General features: G+C 33.4%; 1 protein-coding gene across 7 annotated transcripts in view; it reads right to left on the reverse strand.

Annotated features, from left to right (window-relative positions):
• Atp11b (ATPase phospholipid transporting 11B (putative)) overlaps positions 1-14,703 on the reverse strand; it is a 90,094-nt gene that overhangs the window by 55,892 nt on the left and 19,499 nt on the right. For all 7 annotated transcript variants that reach the window (XR_012448012.1, XR_012448013.1, XM_074073675.1 and 4 more), the window contains exons 4-9: positions 12,273-12,353; positions 7,608-7,715; positions 7,195-7,323; positions 6,519-6,622; positions 3,922-3,969; positions 978-1,042 (exon numbers count right to left, since the gene is read on the reverse strand). Coding sequence is in view for 5 of the 7 variants with exons in the window: in XM_074073675.1 (XP_073929776.1) it covers positions 978-1,042; positions 3,922-3,969; positions 6,519-6,622; positions 7,195-7,323; positions 7,608-7,715; positions 12,273-12,353 (535 nt within the window). In the remaining 2 variants the exon portion in view is untranslated. The remainder of the gene's footprint in view (positions 1-977; positions 1,043-3,921; positions 3,970-6,518; positions 6,623-7,194; positions 7,324-7,607; positions 7,716-12,272; positions 12,354-14,703) is intronic.

Raw genomic sequence — 14,703 nt, forward strand, 5'->3', positions numbered from 1 at the left:
GGGTCTTGCATGTGCTAGGCAGGCACTCAGACATCCTGATCTTTTTTGTTTTAGTTTTTTTTTTTGGATAGACTCTTGCATTTTTACTCAAATCAGGATCCTTCTACCTATACTTCTTGTGTAGCCAAGATTATAAGCTTGTACCACCAGACCTGGCTTTAAACTATGGATTTCTGTATCAAGGGAAGCTAACACTGAGAAATAAGATGTAATACGGATATTAGGAAAAAAGAATGAGGAAGAAGACATCAAAAGTTGTGGGTAATAATAGTGGGCCAGGATACTAGGGCTTTTTCTGAAATGAGAGGAGTCAGTTGACAGCTAAAGGTTATCATCAATTTCACAATTTGCCAAGAATGGACTTAGTGTGTACTAAATTAATTTAGGGCTCTAAGGCCAGAGCACTATTTATACATCTTTTCAATACTGTAAGTACATGTTCCAATAGTACCAGGTATATAGTCAGAAGTTAGTAAGAATCTGTTGTAGAATACAATCTAGAAATAATCATAATGGAATTACAGAAGTGGCCCTTCAACATGATGCTAGATTACAATGGTTCTTATTCATGTTACTAGCAGTACCAGAATTATTTTCTTAGCACTCAGTTTTACAAATATTCACAAACACAAAATAAGAGCAAGGCTCTATTGTACTACTCAAACAGGAATTAACAACAACAAAAAACAACATTAATACATTCATTGTTAGAAAATTATCACATATAACATTTAATTAACTTGATTCATTCAAACCAAAAGGCTACAAATACTGTGCTTGTGCTTTAATAAATACTTTATATAGGCTGGGGATGTTGCTCAATGGTAGAGTGCTTGCATTAGCACGAGCTAATGTGTTTTCATCATCACAAAAGCAAACAAATACAACAAAATACACACAACAAATGAATACAACAGAAATTTCACATAAAGCACCAATATGAAAGAATAATTAAAAATTTTAAAGCAAGTACTAACCAAAAATTTCTTTTGTGTTTTTTAATCTGGCTCCACGAAGCAAGAGACTCTCTGGTCCTAGAGGCCTAAGGAAAAATAGAAAACCAAAAGCACTGAATATATTAAAACTTCAATTCAATTAACGGGCATCTTCAGTAGGATGTACTTAAGCTACAGCTACAACACTGCTTTCATATAAAACCAAAATCCCAGTTACTATAAAACCAAAGATTAAGAATTGAAGAAAGTTTAGAAGATGCAATTACATATTACAGAACATAAATTACAGTATGATCTGTATCTAAATGAGTTCTGCACAATTAAAATTATGCTGATAATAAAATGTAACACAGAAAGTATGTTAGTGTCTTTGTAGGCAAGATCGCACAGTACAACTTGGCTACTTGCATTGCACACTTCTTGCAGCACAGGTCTTCTTGCTGTTTGAATTTCTCTCCACAAAGGAGATATAAAACGACAAGGAATAACTAGAAAGGAAATTGTATTTTCTTAGTGATAGCAAAATGACTGAGTCTGTTATGGATATGTTTAAAAGCCTTTATTTTGTGGATATTCCTTCTGCTTGTCCAAAACATACATACATTTATCCAAATCAAACAGTCTGAACCATTTATAAAAATACCTGCAAACTCAAAAACTGTAAAAAAAAAAAAAAAAAAATGCCAGGAACCAAGGTGGGCCAAAAGTTTAGGGCATGGTTAACAAGCATGATTTCATTACACAGTCATATTTGGAGTGCACTCCAGATATTCCAAAATCAAAGTGGAGCTACAAATTAGCTCTTTTTCACTTGGTATTGGTTCTAACAATGAACAGAAATGCTTTGTGCTCATACTGGCATACAAAATTGAGACATAATGACAGCTTCAGATTAAAAGGCAATTTATCAGCTCACTCCAGTTGTTTCAGCAAAGAACATGGTTCAATTTTTAGCCACTCTAGGAGATGAAGTAACAGAATTGCTACTTTCCTTTACCAGTCACAGTATCTTAATGTAATTCAGATGACATATCCACACATTTTTCACTATTTCACCACAGAAATAAAATCAAACCCAGTTACAGTTATTCAGCAAGGATCTTACCCATATAAAGATCTTGTTATAGCATTTATTGAGTATGAACCTATGTTGTTTATTGAAAATGTGAATCAACGCTGATACATAATATTTTGGTGGCTTATCTTGATGATTTCATTTAAAAATGCCTAACTTACTGGGCTCAGTGGCTTAAACCTATAATCCTAGCTACTTGGGAGGCCAAGATCAAGAAGACCATGGTTCAAGGACACTCTGTACAAACAGTCCATGAAACCCCATCTCAATCAATAAACACTGGGTGAGATGGCACACGCCTGCTACCCCAGCTACTCAGGAAGCATAAATAGGAGGAGCACAGTACAGGCCAGTCTAGGTAAAGGGTGTAATACCCTATAAGAAAAATACCTAAAGCAAAAAGTGTTAAGCACATGGCTCAGATAGTAGAGCTCCTGCCTAGAAAGTACAAGGCCCTGAGTTCATGCCCCAGTACCGCAAAAACAACAAAAAAACCAAGCAAACAAAAAACCCTCAACTTTCTTTTAGTGACTTATTTAATGCAGTCAGTATAAACTGAACATGTCTCCAGAAAGAGGTGGCATATCAAGTTTGATTAGAAATCCAAAGGTTGATTCCAAGATTGATTCTGTATTAAGCCCTAACATCATAAGGAACAGTATAATCTCATTCTATTAGCAAATCTTTGAACTGACCAAAGCCTTTCATTTAAATGCCAAAAGTTAACCAGAATATTGAGGGAAAACAAGCCAAAACAACCAACCAAGCAACAAACCAATCAGAAGAGTGAGTAAATGGCTCTGGACTAAGCACATGTGCTTGCACTGAATAATTCTGAAGTAAAGAAGACCACAGCATTTTGCTTGTGAAACACTATGCAAAGCATTTCCCATATTCTTTCTATTTTCTTTCCTTTTTTTTGGGGGGGGGGTGGTGTTGCGGTTGAACCCAAGGCCTCATGAATGCTAGGTATGTCCTCTACCACTGAACTATATACCACCAAGCCTTCACAATGACTTTAAAGTGTGTAGCTTTAAATGTGTAAGGATCTCAATAAAAGTACCTATGTTTCCTTTTAAAGTTACTACCTGAAATATTATTAGAAAAAGAAATACAAGTCTTACTAAATTATTTTTATATCATTTTATGGGATGCTTTACCCTCACTTGTTGATGCTACAGATTACTAGCAGATGAAGTGCTAAAATGCTTCAAAAAGTTTTTTTATTGTTGTGCAGGTGGTACATTGTAACATTTACAAAAGTTCTTATATCATAGTTGAATTTACCCCTTCCATCATTCTTATTTATCTTTCCTCCCCGCTATTCCTGGAATAGTTTCAACAGGTCTCATTTTTCATTTAATGTATGTGTACACAATATTGGCACCATATTCATCCTCCTATACCATTATCCCCACATCCTCCCCTCTCTCTGGTACCTACCTCCAAGAAAGGACCTGTTCTGCCCTCTTATTCTCCATTTTTGTAAAAAACAAAATGACATTTTTGTTTGTTCAAGTTAGCTACACAGGGAGTTTCCTTGAAATTTCCATGTATACATGTATTATAACCTGAATAGGTTCATCCCCTCTATTTTTCTCTTTTCTACCTTAGTCTCCTTTTGGTGATTTGAACAGGTTTAAAGATTCTAAATTCATTCTTGTATAGGAAGTACATCAACCATATTCACCTTAACTTCCTTCTTTTGCCATCCCTCTCTCATAGGTAACCTCCCCTTAGTGTGCCTGTTTTCCACAATATTGCTTATATTGCTAAATGCTTTTAATCCTTTCCCTTTATAAATTACTTATTCACTTACTCTCTTTACCTTTTAGTTCCTCTTCTAATTAGTTCTCACTTACTATCAGGATAACATGAATTTATTCTTACCTTACAATTTCTTCCATTTGTTGACTTATTATCATTCGTCCCATGAATCTGTAAAAGATTCACATTACGAAAATGTTTTATTACTTATGAAATCAATGGATAAAACATGTTAAGAGCTTTAGCACTAGTCACACACCTGAAATAAGATCAACCTCTTATATGTACGAATGGTCCAGTATTCATGTTAGAAATTACAAAAATATTTACTCCTTTTTGATGCTTAAGCTTTAAACATTTAATATTCTTGCCATCTCTATTCTAGTTATAAACGGGGTAATGAATAAATCGTTTTGAAAATGACAATGTAACGTTATGTCACTACTATTATTATCAATTTGGTCATCAGGTATTTTATACTGCTACATAAAATGCATACATTATGTAGCGGACAATAAATGTTCACATAACAAAGTCTCCTATGACATGTAGATTACTGGAAGCAGACTGCACATTTACTTGTTCATTTATTCAACAGATATTCACCGAGCAACAGTGGATAAGTTAAGTGACAGGATCAGAATAGTAAGTAAAAACCTGTAAATAAACGTCTGAGCATTTTTAATATTACAGTCATATTTAAACCTCTTGTCTAAACTCCAGGGTGAGTGACCTGTTATTCTAACGGATTTTTATAGTTTGTGGTCTTTTATTCTAACTCCTACTACCAAAACAGGTCCATGGCATAGAGTGAATTCAAGCACACAATTACTTTCTACTATAGTGAGAAGCAAATTCTGAGTTAAAGAAAATTGAGGACAGAGGTTCATGCTAATCTTTACACAAAGAAATATAAAGCATTCCCTTTCAAATGTCCCATTATCTGCTTTTCCAGGTCACAGATTCTTTATCCATTGAAGACACTGTCTTCAACGTTTCTTTCTAATCTCTTACTTCTACTTCTTTCAGCTCCTTATACCAGAAGTACTGTTTTTATTCTCTTTACTTGTAGAATTTTATGTAGTAAGTGAAAAAATATAATTTTATATAAACATTATTTTTAATTCCTATAAATTTCTTCAGGAAACACACTTCTTACTATCACCTTTCACAATGAACATACAGATGCTCAACAATAATTTCTTAAATGAATTAATAAAAATAGTAATAAAAAATTTGGATCAGGGGATATGGCTCAGTGGTCAAGTGCTTGCCTAACAAGCAGGTGCCACCAGCACAACAACATAATACTAGTAGAATAATTAGTTATGAATTACCTTTCTATAATTAAAGACTGCTGTAATTGTTACATTTATATTTAAAACAAAATGTATACTTTCAGCAAGGAAGAGGAATTGTTTTCTGTTTTAAAATCTTGTTTACTTTCTCCTTACTTTCTAAGATAATTTAAAAACCACAGCCCCAAACAAAACTTTTGTCATATTAGATCTCATATTAACCTTATGCTTGCTTAATTCTACCTCATTTTCTAGTTCTTGGGTTTTTTTTTAATAATTCACCATAGACTGAGATCAGCACATTACAACAATATAGAAATCTTAAAAGATTTAACTCTGCACTGGTAAATGTATCTGATAGTTTAAATGCTCTTCAAGCATATAATTACAAATTTTTTGGTTAACTGAAAAATTCTACACTGCATTTGACTTTAATGAAAATGTACAATTTTTATAACATTATATAGAGAAAATCTCCATTATAAAGATATGAACTGAAAACAAACCTGTGTAAGAAATTTGAAAAAGTCAATAATTAAAGATAAAAATTTAAACATTTTAAGGGAGGCTATATACTACAATAAGCAGCTGAGGGTGGTTTTGGCAATGTGCCTGCAATTTACACTCCGCTATCAGTTGAGTAAAGATGAGCTTAGTTTCTCAACTGTCTTTAATCAAAAGTTGTTTCCATTGCATAGCCCACTCTAAGTGGCAGACTCATTGAAAGATGACTCATATTGTATTGAGTAAGCTATAATGACAAAGGGAGTTTTTATACTCCTTTCCAAAACAAGATCTTTTAAAAATCTAACAAACTAAAAACAGGTATTTTTAATTTTGTGTTTATTGTGTTAAGTGATAAATATGACAAAAAATAGTTTCTGTCCTCAAGAAACTCACAGGAATTAAAGATAATATTTATATAAAATTAAATTTTTTCACTTTATTACACATGTACGTATGTGAAATATTAGGAACTACTTAAATCATAAGGTTCTAATTTAAAAGTAGTATCCCTTGTATGATATACAGTGAAATATATAGTGTATGATGTATAGTGAATAAAAAGACTCAACCCCTGACTTTGTGAAGCTTATAAGAAAATATTGCAATTATTTTCTCCTAAGGAAATAGTCTCTTCTCTACTATAAATACTATTAAAGCTATAAACTGAACATGCTAGTTCACAGCAATGTAGAAGGTAAGGGAAGGAACCTGTAAATAAAAAGCCTTTTTTGAAAAATAACTTTTGCTTAGAATTCTGCAAAGTTCTGCTGTTTTTTATTTCCTCTTTTAATTGTACTCCTTTCCTCAACCTTCCCCCCAAATAGTATCTCCAATTGGATAAAGATATCATTTTATATTTATGGTTACAAAACAAGGTCTGTTAATTTAAAATGAATAAAAAACATAACACCATACCTGTACAAGTCTGCTTCTGGTTGCTGGCATTCTATCACTGCTATCAGACTATCCAAATTGGCAACAGTTTGTAATATTGCTGTTTCTGGAACTGCGACATGTGTCTGGAAGAAAATAAAAAGATTAACTTGTCTCCAAATGTGACCTTAGATATCAACTACTACAACTGTCTTCTACAGATGAAATCCTGGTATATAGTACTTGAGATCACTTAAACAGACAACAAAACAAAGAAGAAAAAAATGTAAAATAAAATAAGAAGCAAAAGGAAGGCTGTGATTTCTTGCCTACAAAGGCCATTTGCATGTAAGGAAATTAAGTCTATACATAATCACTATTACTGAGATTTTATTATAAGCAATTTGAAAGGGAAAAAATGTGAATTTTTACCTGTGATCTCACTCTGAAAACAGAAAATTTAAACTTGTTATCTCAACTAAAAAAAAAACATCAAAAATACTAGACTATATTTTCCTTAAGAACACTTTCCATTTTCAACTTGAATTGAATAACCATGTGAAGCTAACCTTAAAATTAATATCCAAAAACACTTATTCTTTTTAAAAACTTTGTAAATTTTTAAAGCTCCAGTAATTAAACAAAAGGAAAATGTCATTATAATGCAGAGCTACTTTGTTCACAAGATTAACACTCAATTATATATATAAGAACACACCTTCAGGTTAGTTTCTCCATCCAAACTAGCAGTTGTAACATGACATGAGCCATCAAGTCGATCTGAGGACAGAAGCACCAAATCTGCTGGGAAAATTTCGTCTTTGGCTATGCGGACAATATCACCCACCTATGAAGAATTTGTGGAAAAATAAACATACAGATTTTTAAAAGGCAAGGACATTTTTTTTATTGGGTTCTACATAAATAGCCTATCAAAGTATGTATGTATGTATGTATGTATGTATTTTGCAGTTTGGGGATAAACCCAGGATACCTTGAGCATGCTAGGAAGTGCTCTACCACTGAGTTATACCCCCTCATGTATTTAAAGGCTTTTAACTAAAATATAATGAAGGCAGAATTATGTACAGTGATACAAAAATAGTTTTCTATTGTTTACCACATGCATACCCGAATGTTTTTTGATCTAGTTTTTACAAGGCCACCACTTCGAACAACATAAACAGGAGCTCCATTTACTTCATTATCTGAGTTATGCCGCAACCAGTCTTCATATCCCTGTCAATATTCAAAAAGAAAAAAATACCATTCTAGTGTAAGTATAAGATACTTTTATCAAATGAGAAAAAAAAAACCCATAAAAACTTCCCCTAAACCTTTCACTCACCAGAATTATGTTAGACTGTTCTGATGCCTACACTATTTGTCATTTATTCCTACTAGAAACACTATGTTCTTGGTTTTCATTGCACACGTTTCTGGTTTTCACAGGACCTCTCTAGTTACCTCTTCTCTATTTCCTTATTGGAGGTGCATCTATATCACCTTTGTAAGATCTTTTTCTCACACTTCACTCTTACTGGGAAATTTCTTCTATTCCTGTATTCAAACGGTATAAAATATATTGGTAGTTTTGAAATTCCTATTTACAGTTTATACCCCTCTTTAGGATTCCGAATTTAAGTATCTAACTGCATTATTAGTATGTCCATCTGAATGTCTCATAAATATCCTGAACATATTCAAAACTAAGTTTAGGACGCTAATTCCCAACATCAGTTGCATTCCCCATGTCTCCCATCTTAACAAATGTCATCACATCTACCCACTAAACCATGACAAAAATCTGAGGAGTCATTCTTGACTCTGCCTTTTCCTAATACTATTCAATCACTAAATTCTATCACTTCTAAGTACAAATGATATTTTAGTAATACAGCATTATTTCTGAAAATCTAAAATGTTTCAAAATCTAAAACTTACATCACACATGAAACACTATTTTATGTACAAAATTATTAAAATATTGCATAAAATTATTTTCAGGTTAAATGGATAAAGTATAGATAACACAAAAAATAATTTTTTGAATTTAGACCTGGGCCCCATCCCCAAGGTATATATTATGTACATGCAAATATTCTACAATCTGAAAGAAATCTGAAATCCAAAACCCTTTTGGTCCCCAGAATTTTGGATAAAGGATACTCATCCTGGGTCATCACTGAAATGTAAATATTTCACAAAGAATCCTTTGATGTTAAGGAGTAACAAAATTTTTTAAGACTTTTAAGGACCCAAAGGTATAGCATAAGTACAAATAATCGAATATATAAGCTAATACTAAGTGATGAAACCTAAGGTACAGAAAACTGCAGATTGTGTTCTATACTACCATTTATTAAAAAAACATACTTGCTTATGTGAACACTTTAGATAGATATTTGGGCTAATTTATAAATTATTACTCTCTCAGAGGAGGAAAATTGGCAGACTCGGGGTTAAGAGCCCAAGACAGAATTTTACTGTATGCTATTTTGTATTGTTTCCTTTTTTAAAGTTTATTACTTTAACATATTAAGCTACTTTAAAATATAAGACAAAATACCAAAGATTGTTTTATTTATTTATTCACATAGGGTTTCTTGAGACAGGGTCCCACAATGTAGCCCAGGCTTCACTATTATCATGTGTCCATCTCTTGAGTACTGGGATTACAGGTGTGCAGCACCATTCCTGGCTAAAGATCATTTTTGAAGGTGTTTTTTTTTCAGAGGAAAATCTTTTTAGAAAATACTCTGAAAATATCTAAGTTGTATTAATCCCATTTAGGCAATAGGTCAATTTTAGAAAAATTTAATTTAGAATCAAAAAATCTTTTCTGAAACTATTAAAAAGTACACTTTCTTTTATAGTCAGATAACATAGTGTTATCTTTTAAAGTATAAATTCATAAATACTAATTTATTTCACATATCATTGCCAGATTAATCTCCCCAAAACAGTATTTTAACTCAGTATGCTGTTCAAAATCCCTTCAAGGACTCAATACTTAGAGCAAAAATGCCTCCAGCTTCCTTAATTTAGTATCAACTTACATTTCTAGTATTCTCTCAGCATTTTTCCAGACAGGCTCAAACATTAGTCAGCCTTCTAATTCTCCAAAACAGGTCTTGCCTGTCCTTGCATTTGGGCCTTTGTCCAAATTGTTTCTATTTTATTCTTTTCATCTATTGTCATTTTACTCATATTCTAAGACTCCTCTTAATATTTCCCCCATGAAACCCTCCCTGATCATCTTATTTATTAGAACTCTGTATATTGCATTACAAGACTGAAGACACGATATATAAGGTTGGGGAAAGTGTAAAACGAACAACTGATAATACAGCCTTTTCCTACTGTGAAGAAAGTGAAAAGAACAAAGGCAGACTAAAAGGAGAGAAGAAGAGAAAGTTGGAACATAGTAGCGTTCACTTTTATAATTTCTTCAAAATTTGTTCTATTGATCTACAGTGATAGATACAGTGATATAAACACAGAAGTACTTGTGTGTTTATTAAATGAGTAAAACTTAGGAACAGTTGTTGCAAAGAAAAAACTCTGATTCCTAATATTTTGTTTCGAGAAAGAGAGAAAATACTTACAGATCAAACTTGACCATTTATATTTCCCCTTTGCCTTTGCTGTCAAGAAGCTCTCATCTAACTTTTAGCACTCAACTACCGTAGCCACACTAACATAGGTTTGAGGTGTAATCTTCTGACTTTCTATCATTAGAGTTTTATACATTTGTAACCCATTTTGGAAGGATATAAGTTGTGAATTATAATTATATTAAACTCTTATTTTGCATAAATTTTTCCAACTCAGTTAAATGACATCACATACAGACTACATTTGGCCAAATATGTACTGGACAAAAAGGGCAAGAAGTATTGCAATATTTTATGTTATTTTAAAAATACTCAATAGGTTCAATCATTCAATTATTCAGCAAATTTTCATTGAAGCTCCTACATATGCATATGGCTTTGTTCTGATCAATGAAAATAACTGCCTTGTAGAGCTAAACATTTGAATGAAAATGACAGATAAACTCATAAACACTTATTCAATAGAATATCAGGTCAGGACAAGTGATATGAAGATAGAAGACTACAGAAGGAAATGTAAGAATGGCACAGTGGCCAGGAAAAGCCAAAGTTTAAGTATGTGAGTAAAATGAAGGCTAGAACCATGCATTTATCTGGTGGAAGAACACTGCCGGAAGGCAGTACATAAAGTCATAAAGCTTTGAGACAGCAGCATGCCTACTGTGCTTGATGATAAGGACAGGAGTATTGCTAGAGGATAGTGCGTAAAAGAAAAAAACACTAGGAATTGAAGACAGGGAACTGTGTATGTCTGTAGATCACTTAATAGGCTTAATTTTGGTCAGTGTGTTAAAAAAACCACTGAGCAGCTTTCAGTGGGAGGGGAGCATGATCTGAGCTTAGAGACCAGTCTGGCTGCTGTATAGAACAGGAGGGCAAGAGTACAAGTGAAAGAGTATTAAAAGAATAATGCAACTGTCCCAAGACATGATAATGGAAAGCTAGGCTACTGTGGTAGATCTTGAAGATGGGGATAAAAACAGTCAGAGAATGAAGATGGTAATGTTTGTGGTGGGAAGATGGGGACTGCTATTAATATACTGGGGAACAGTGAGAGGAGCATGCTGTTCAAAGAACAGCTTCAGGACAGATATAAATCTGAGAACAATCAACATATAGAGAATACTTTAAACCACTGGACTAGATGAAATCACTTAAGAGGAAAGTTTATACAGAGACAAGGTCAAGGGACATACATGTCACGTTGATGAGATAAATGACATTTCTAAAACCAAGAAAATATTTAACTATATGGAGTGATTTGGATGCCTTCTCAATCATACACACAAATTCTAGTCTCCAATAGAAGAGTAAACAGTGAAGACAGGAAAATCAAGCTTAGTGAAAGCATTTCTGACACACTAGATGCATAATGTAACTGTAGATCTATAGGCTTAATAAAATAAAGATGACAAAGTAATATACTGCATCCTAGAATTTTATGATGTTTGTCAATTTTATTTCCACATCAATCAACACCTTACCCTACGTCTTATAAACTGGAAACGTACTACATGTGAGTAAGAAAATGTAATGAACTCTCTCAAGTTGAAAGATTTGGCTCTATAACTGAGACACTGTCAAGATTTTTTGAGAAGTGGTAGCTGTACTGACATGATGTTTCTAAGAATTATTTCTTAATTATTGTATTTATCCAATAATCTTGCTTTTCTATACCTATATGTTAATGTCAATTAATAATTTGATTGAAACTATTTTCTTTAGGGTATACTTCACATAAAAACCAACTTCACCAAGGAAAGTTGTACCAAGTAGAAAAGCACTTTACAATATTTGCTTGGGCAAATTCATGCCAGAAGTAAATTCTCTACTCCTTTTGTATGTAGCACTTCTTTTAAACATAACCAAACTTTACAAAGATGATCATAATGAACAATGTTTCATTTATAAAGTATAATAGTATAGTACTTGTTTTTAGAGTTTCCCATCTGTCTCAAGGGACCACTATCTTTTAACAGTGGTAATCATTCATGAGTCACAGATACCTGAAATATAATAGAGTGACTAATTCAGTTTAATTTTTATCAGGTATCAAACAAATCTGCTGCTTTCTTATGGAAATTATTTTCACAATAATAAATGTTAATTTGAAGTGGAACTATTTAGCAACTTCTGAGTCAGTTTGCGGGATAAAACAATAACAGGAAGTGTTTCATACCTGCTTTATGGCAGTTACTGTTATCACAAAGAATAATGGAAGCCCACTGGTAATTGGACTGGTAGGTGTATCAATCATAAGCTAGATTTAAAAAGAATGCAGAGCATTACATTTTTACACTGTATACATCATACTCCCAATATCTAAAACCTCATAATATTACACAGCACATACAGTTTAGTTCATAATCTCATAACTTCACTGTTGGCAACTAAATCAGATTGATAGAATATTTAAATGTATTCAATACCCATATATATTCCTAGAGTGGACTCAAGACTTCTTTTTTGTTTTTTTTTTTTAAGACAGGGTCTTGCTAGATATACAGGCTGGCCCTGAATGAATGTTTGATCCTCCTGCCTCTGCCTCCCCAGTCTGGGATTACAGGCATGCACCAACATGTCTGGCCACTGTGCTTTCTTTTCTTTTCTTTTTTTGGTGGTACTAGGGTCTGAAATCAGGGCTTCCTGCTTGCTATGCAGGTGCTCTACCACTTGAACCACTCCACCAGCCTCCCCCTGTGCTTTCTTAACACACAAAGTACTTAAGTTCTTCCTTAATACTGCCTAGAAGTGGAGCTACAGCTGTTCAAATCTCATTTCTCATTTCTTTGCACATCTTGAAAAATGCTGAAAGTCTGTCAGCAATTTTTACCATAGGATTCAGAATAACCTCAATACTGGGGAAAGAGAACTAGGAATGGGAATATGGAAAAGGTTTTTTCCTACAAGTAATTTTGTTACACCCAGCAGAACCAGAGGACAGTTAGGAAAATGATGCTGCAGTTATGATGTAAATCATGTAACTGAAGTTTCAATAAATTGCTGGAGAAGTACTTGCAGCAATTACATATGGTTAACTAGAACACAGATCTTATGACTTATTAATGTTCTTTTACTCTGGATAAGCAATTAAATTTGTTCTATTCCACAGACATGCTGAATTCCTGATCTTAGTGAGTAATTTCACAAATGCATGTATGCTATGTGGATATGGTTAGTATGTTTAGAGCATCTCACTTTTCCAAGCAGATGCTCTATTGATATAAAATTAGCAGTTCCTTCTCTGTTCATGAAGGAAAGCAATTTTTTTTAAAAAGTAAAGTTTCCTAAAGCTTTAAAATGATTACTTGAAGAATTTTTCTTTTGAAATCCTAGGTTCTACTGACAGAAAATTTCAGAGTTAATTCTATGCCATACTGCAAGAAACTCCTAAAGTTTTATCAGAAAATAACCTCCTTAAAGAAAAATGATAAATCACTATATTTAAATCCTAACTTATACTCAAGTTTCATGGTTTTTTTCTCTTGATATTTTGATTCCTAAACAAAGAACAATGTTAAGATGTTGAAAAGCCACGTACGGTGGTACATGCCTGTAATCACAGCTAGCAGGAGCTGGAGGATTGTGAGTGCAAGGCCAGTTCAGGCAAATGTAGTATCTTGAAAACAAGAGCTGGAAGCATAGCTCAAGTGGCAGTGCTCTTGCCTCACATAAGCAAGGTTCTGGGTTCCTATACAGTACTTCAAAAAAAAAAAAAAAAAAAGCTGTGGTGCAAACTATGGTAAGCTAAGAAAAAGGCCTTTTGGAAGAATCTATACTCACAGGGATGGTTTATTAAAATTATTGGCTGAGCATGGTGGCAAACAGCTATAATCCCAGCACTTGGGAGGCAGTCAGGAGGATCATGAGTTCAAGGCAAGCCTGAACCAAAACAAATAAGCAACCAAAACAAACAAACAATAAAATGAGAATTCTTTAAAACTTTCTAAATTGAAATGAAATTTATTTGTTTGAATGGGGTCTTGCTATGTTGCCCAGGCTGGCCTCACACTCTTGGACTCAAATAATCCTACTGCTTCAGCCTCCTTAGTAGCTGGAACTACAGGCACATGCCATCACACCTGACTAAAATTAAATTTAAATTTGACTTAAATTTAAATTGAAAAAATTAAAAACCTAACCAGGCACTAGAAGCTTACACCTGTACTGTACTCAGGTGTAAGCCTCTAGTGCCTGGTTAGGTTTTTCTCTAGCTACTCAGGAGGCAGAGATAAGGGTGAATGCAGTTCGAAGCCAGCCCAGGCAAATAGTTTGAGAGACCCTATCTTGAAAAAAACCAACACAAAACAGGCTGGAAAAGTGGCTCAAATGGTAGAGCACCTGCTTAGCAAGTGTGAGGCCCTGAGTTCAAACCCCAATACCTAAAAAAATAAATAAATGCCGCCAAAAGAAATTAACTTTGCACCAAAATAATTGCATACACAGACATGTGCCAAAAACATATACCACATATTAACAGCCAAAATATTTTTGCTCTGAGGAGGCATCTAAAAGATGATTATATTCTTGGCTTGGATTATCGTTATCAGCACCATAAAATATTAGTAATGAAACAAAATATAACTGATTTTAAAATTCATATGCTATGT

Source organism: Castor canadensis, chromosome 5 (assembly GCF_047511655.1).
Source record: "Castor canadensis chromosome 5, mCasCan1.hap1v2, whole genome shotgun sequence".
Lineage (NCBI taxonomy): Eukaryota > Metazoa > Chordata > Mammalia > Rodentia > Castoridae > Castor > Castor canadensis.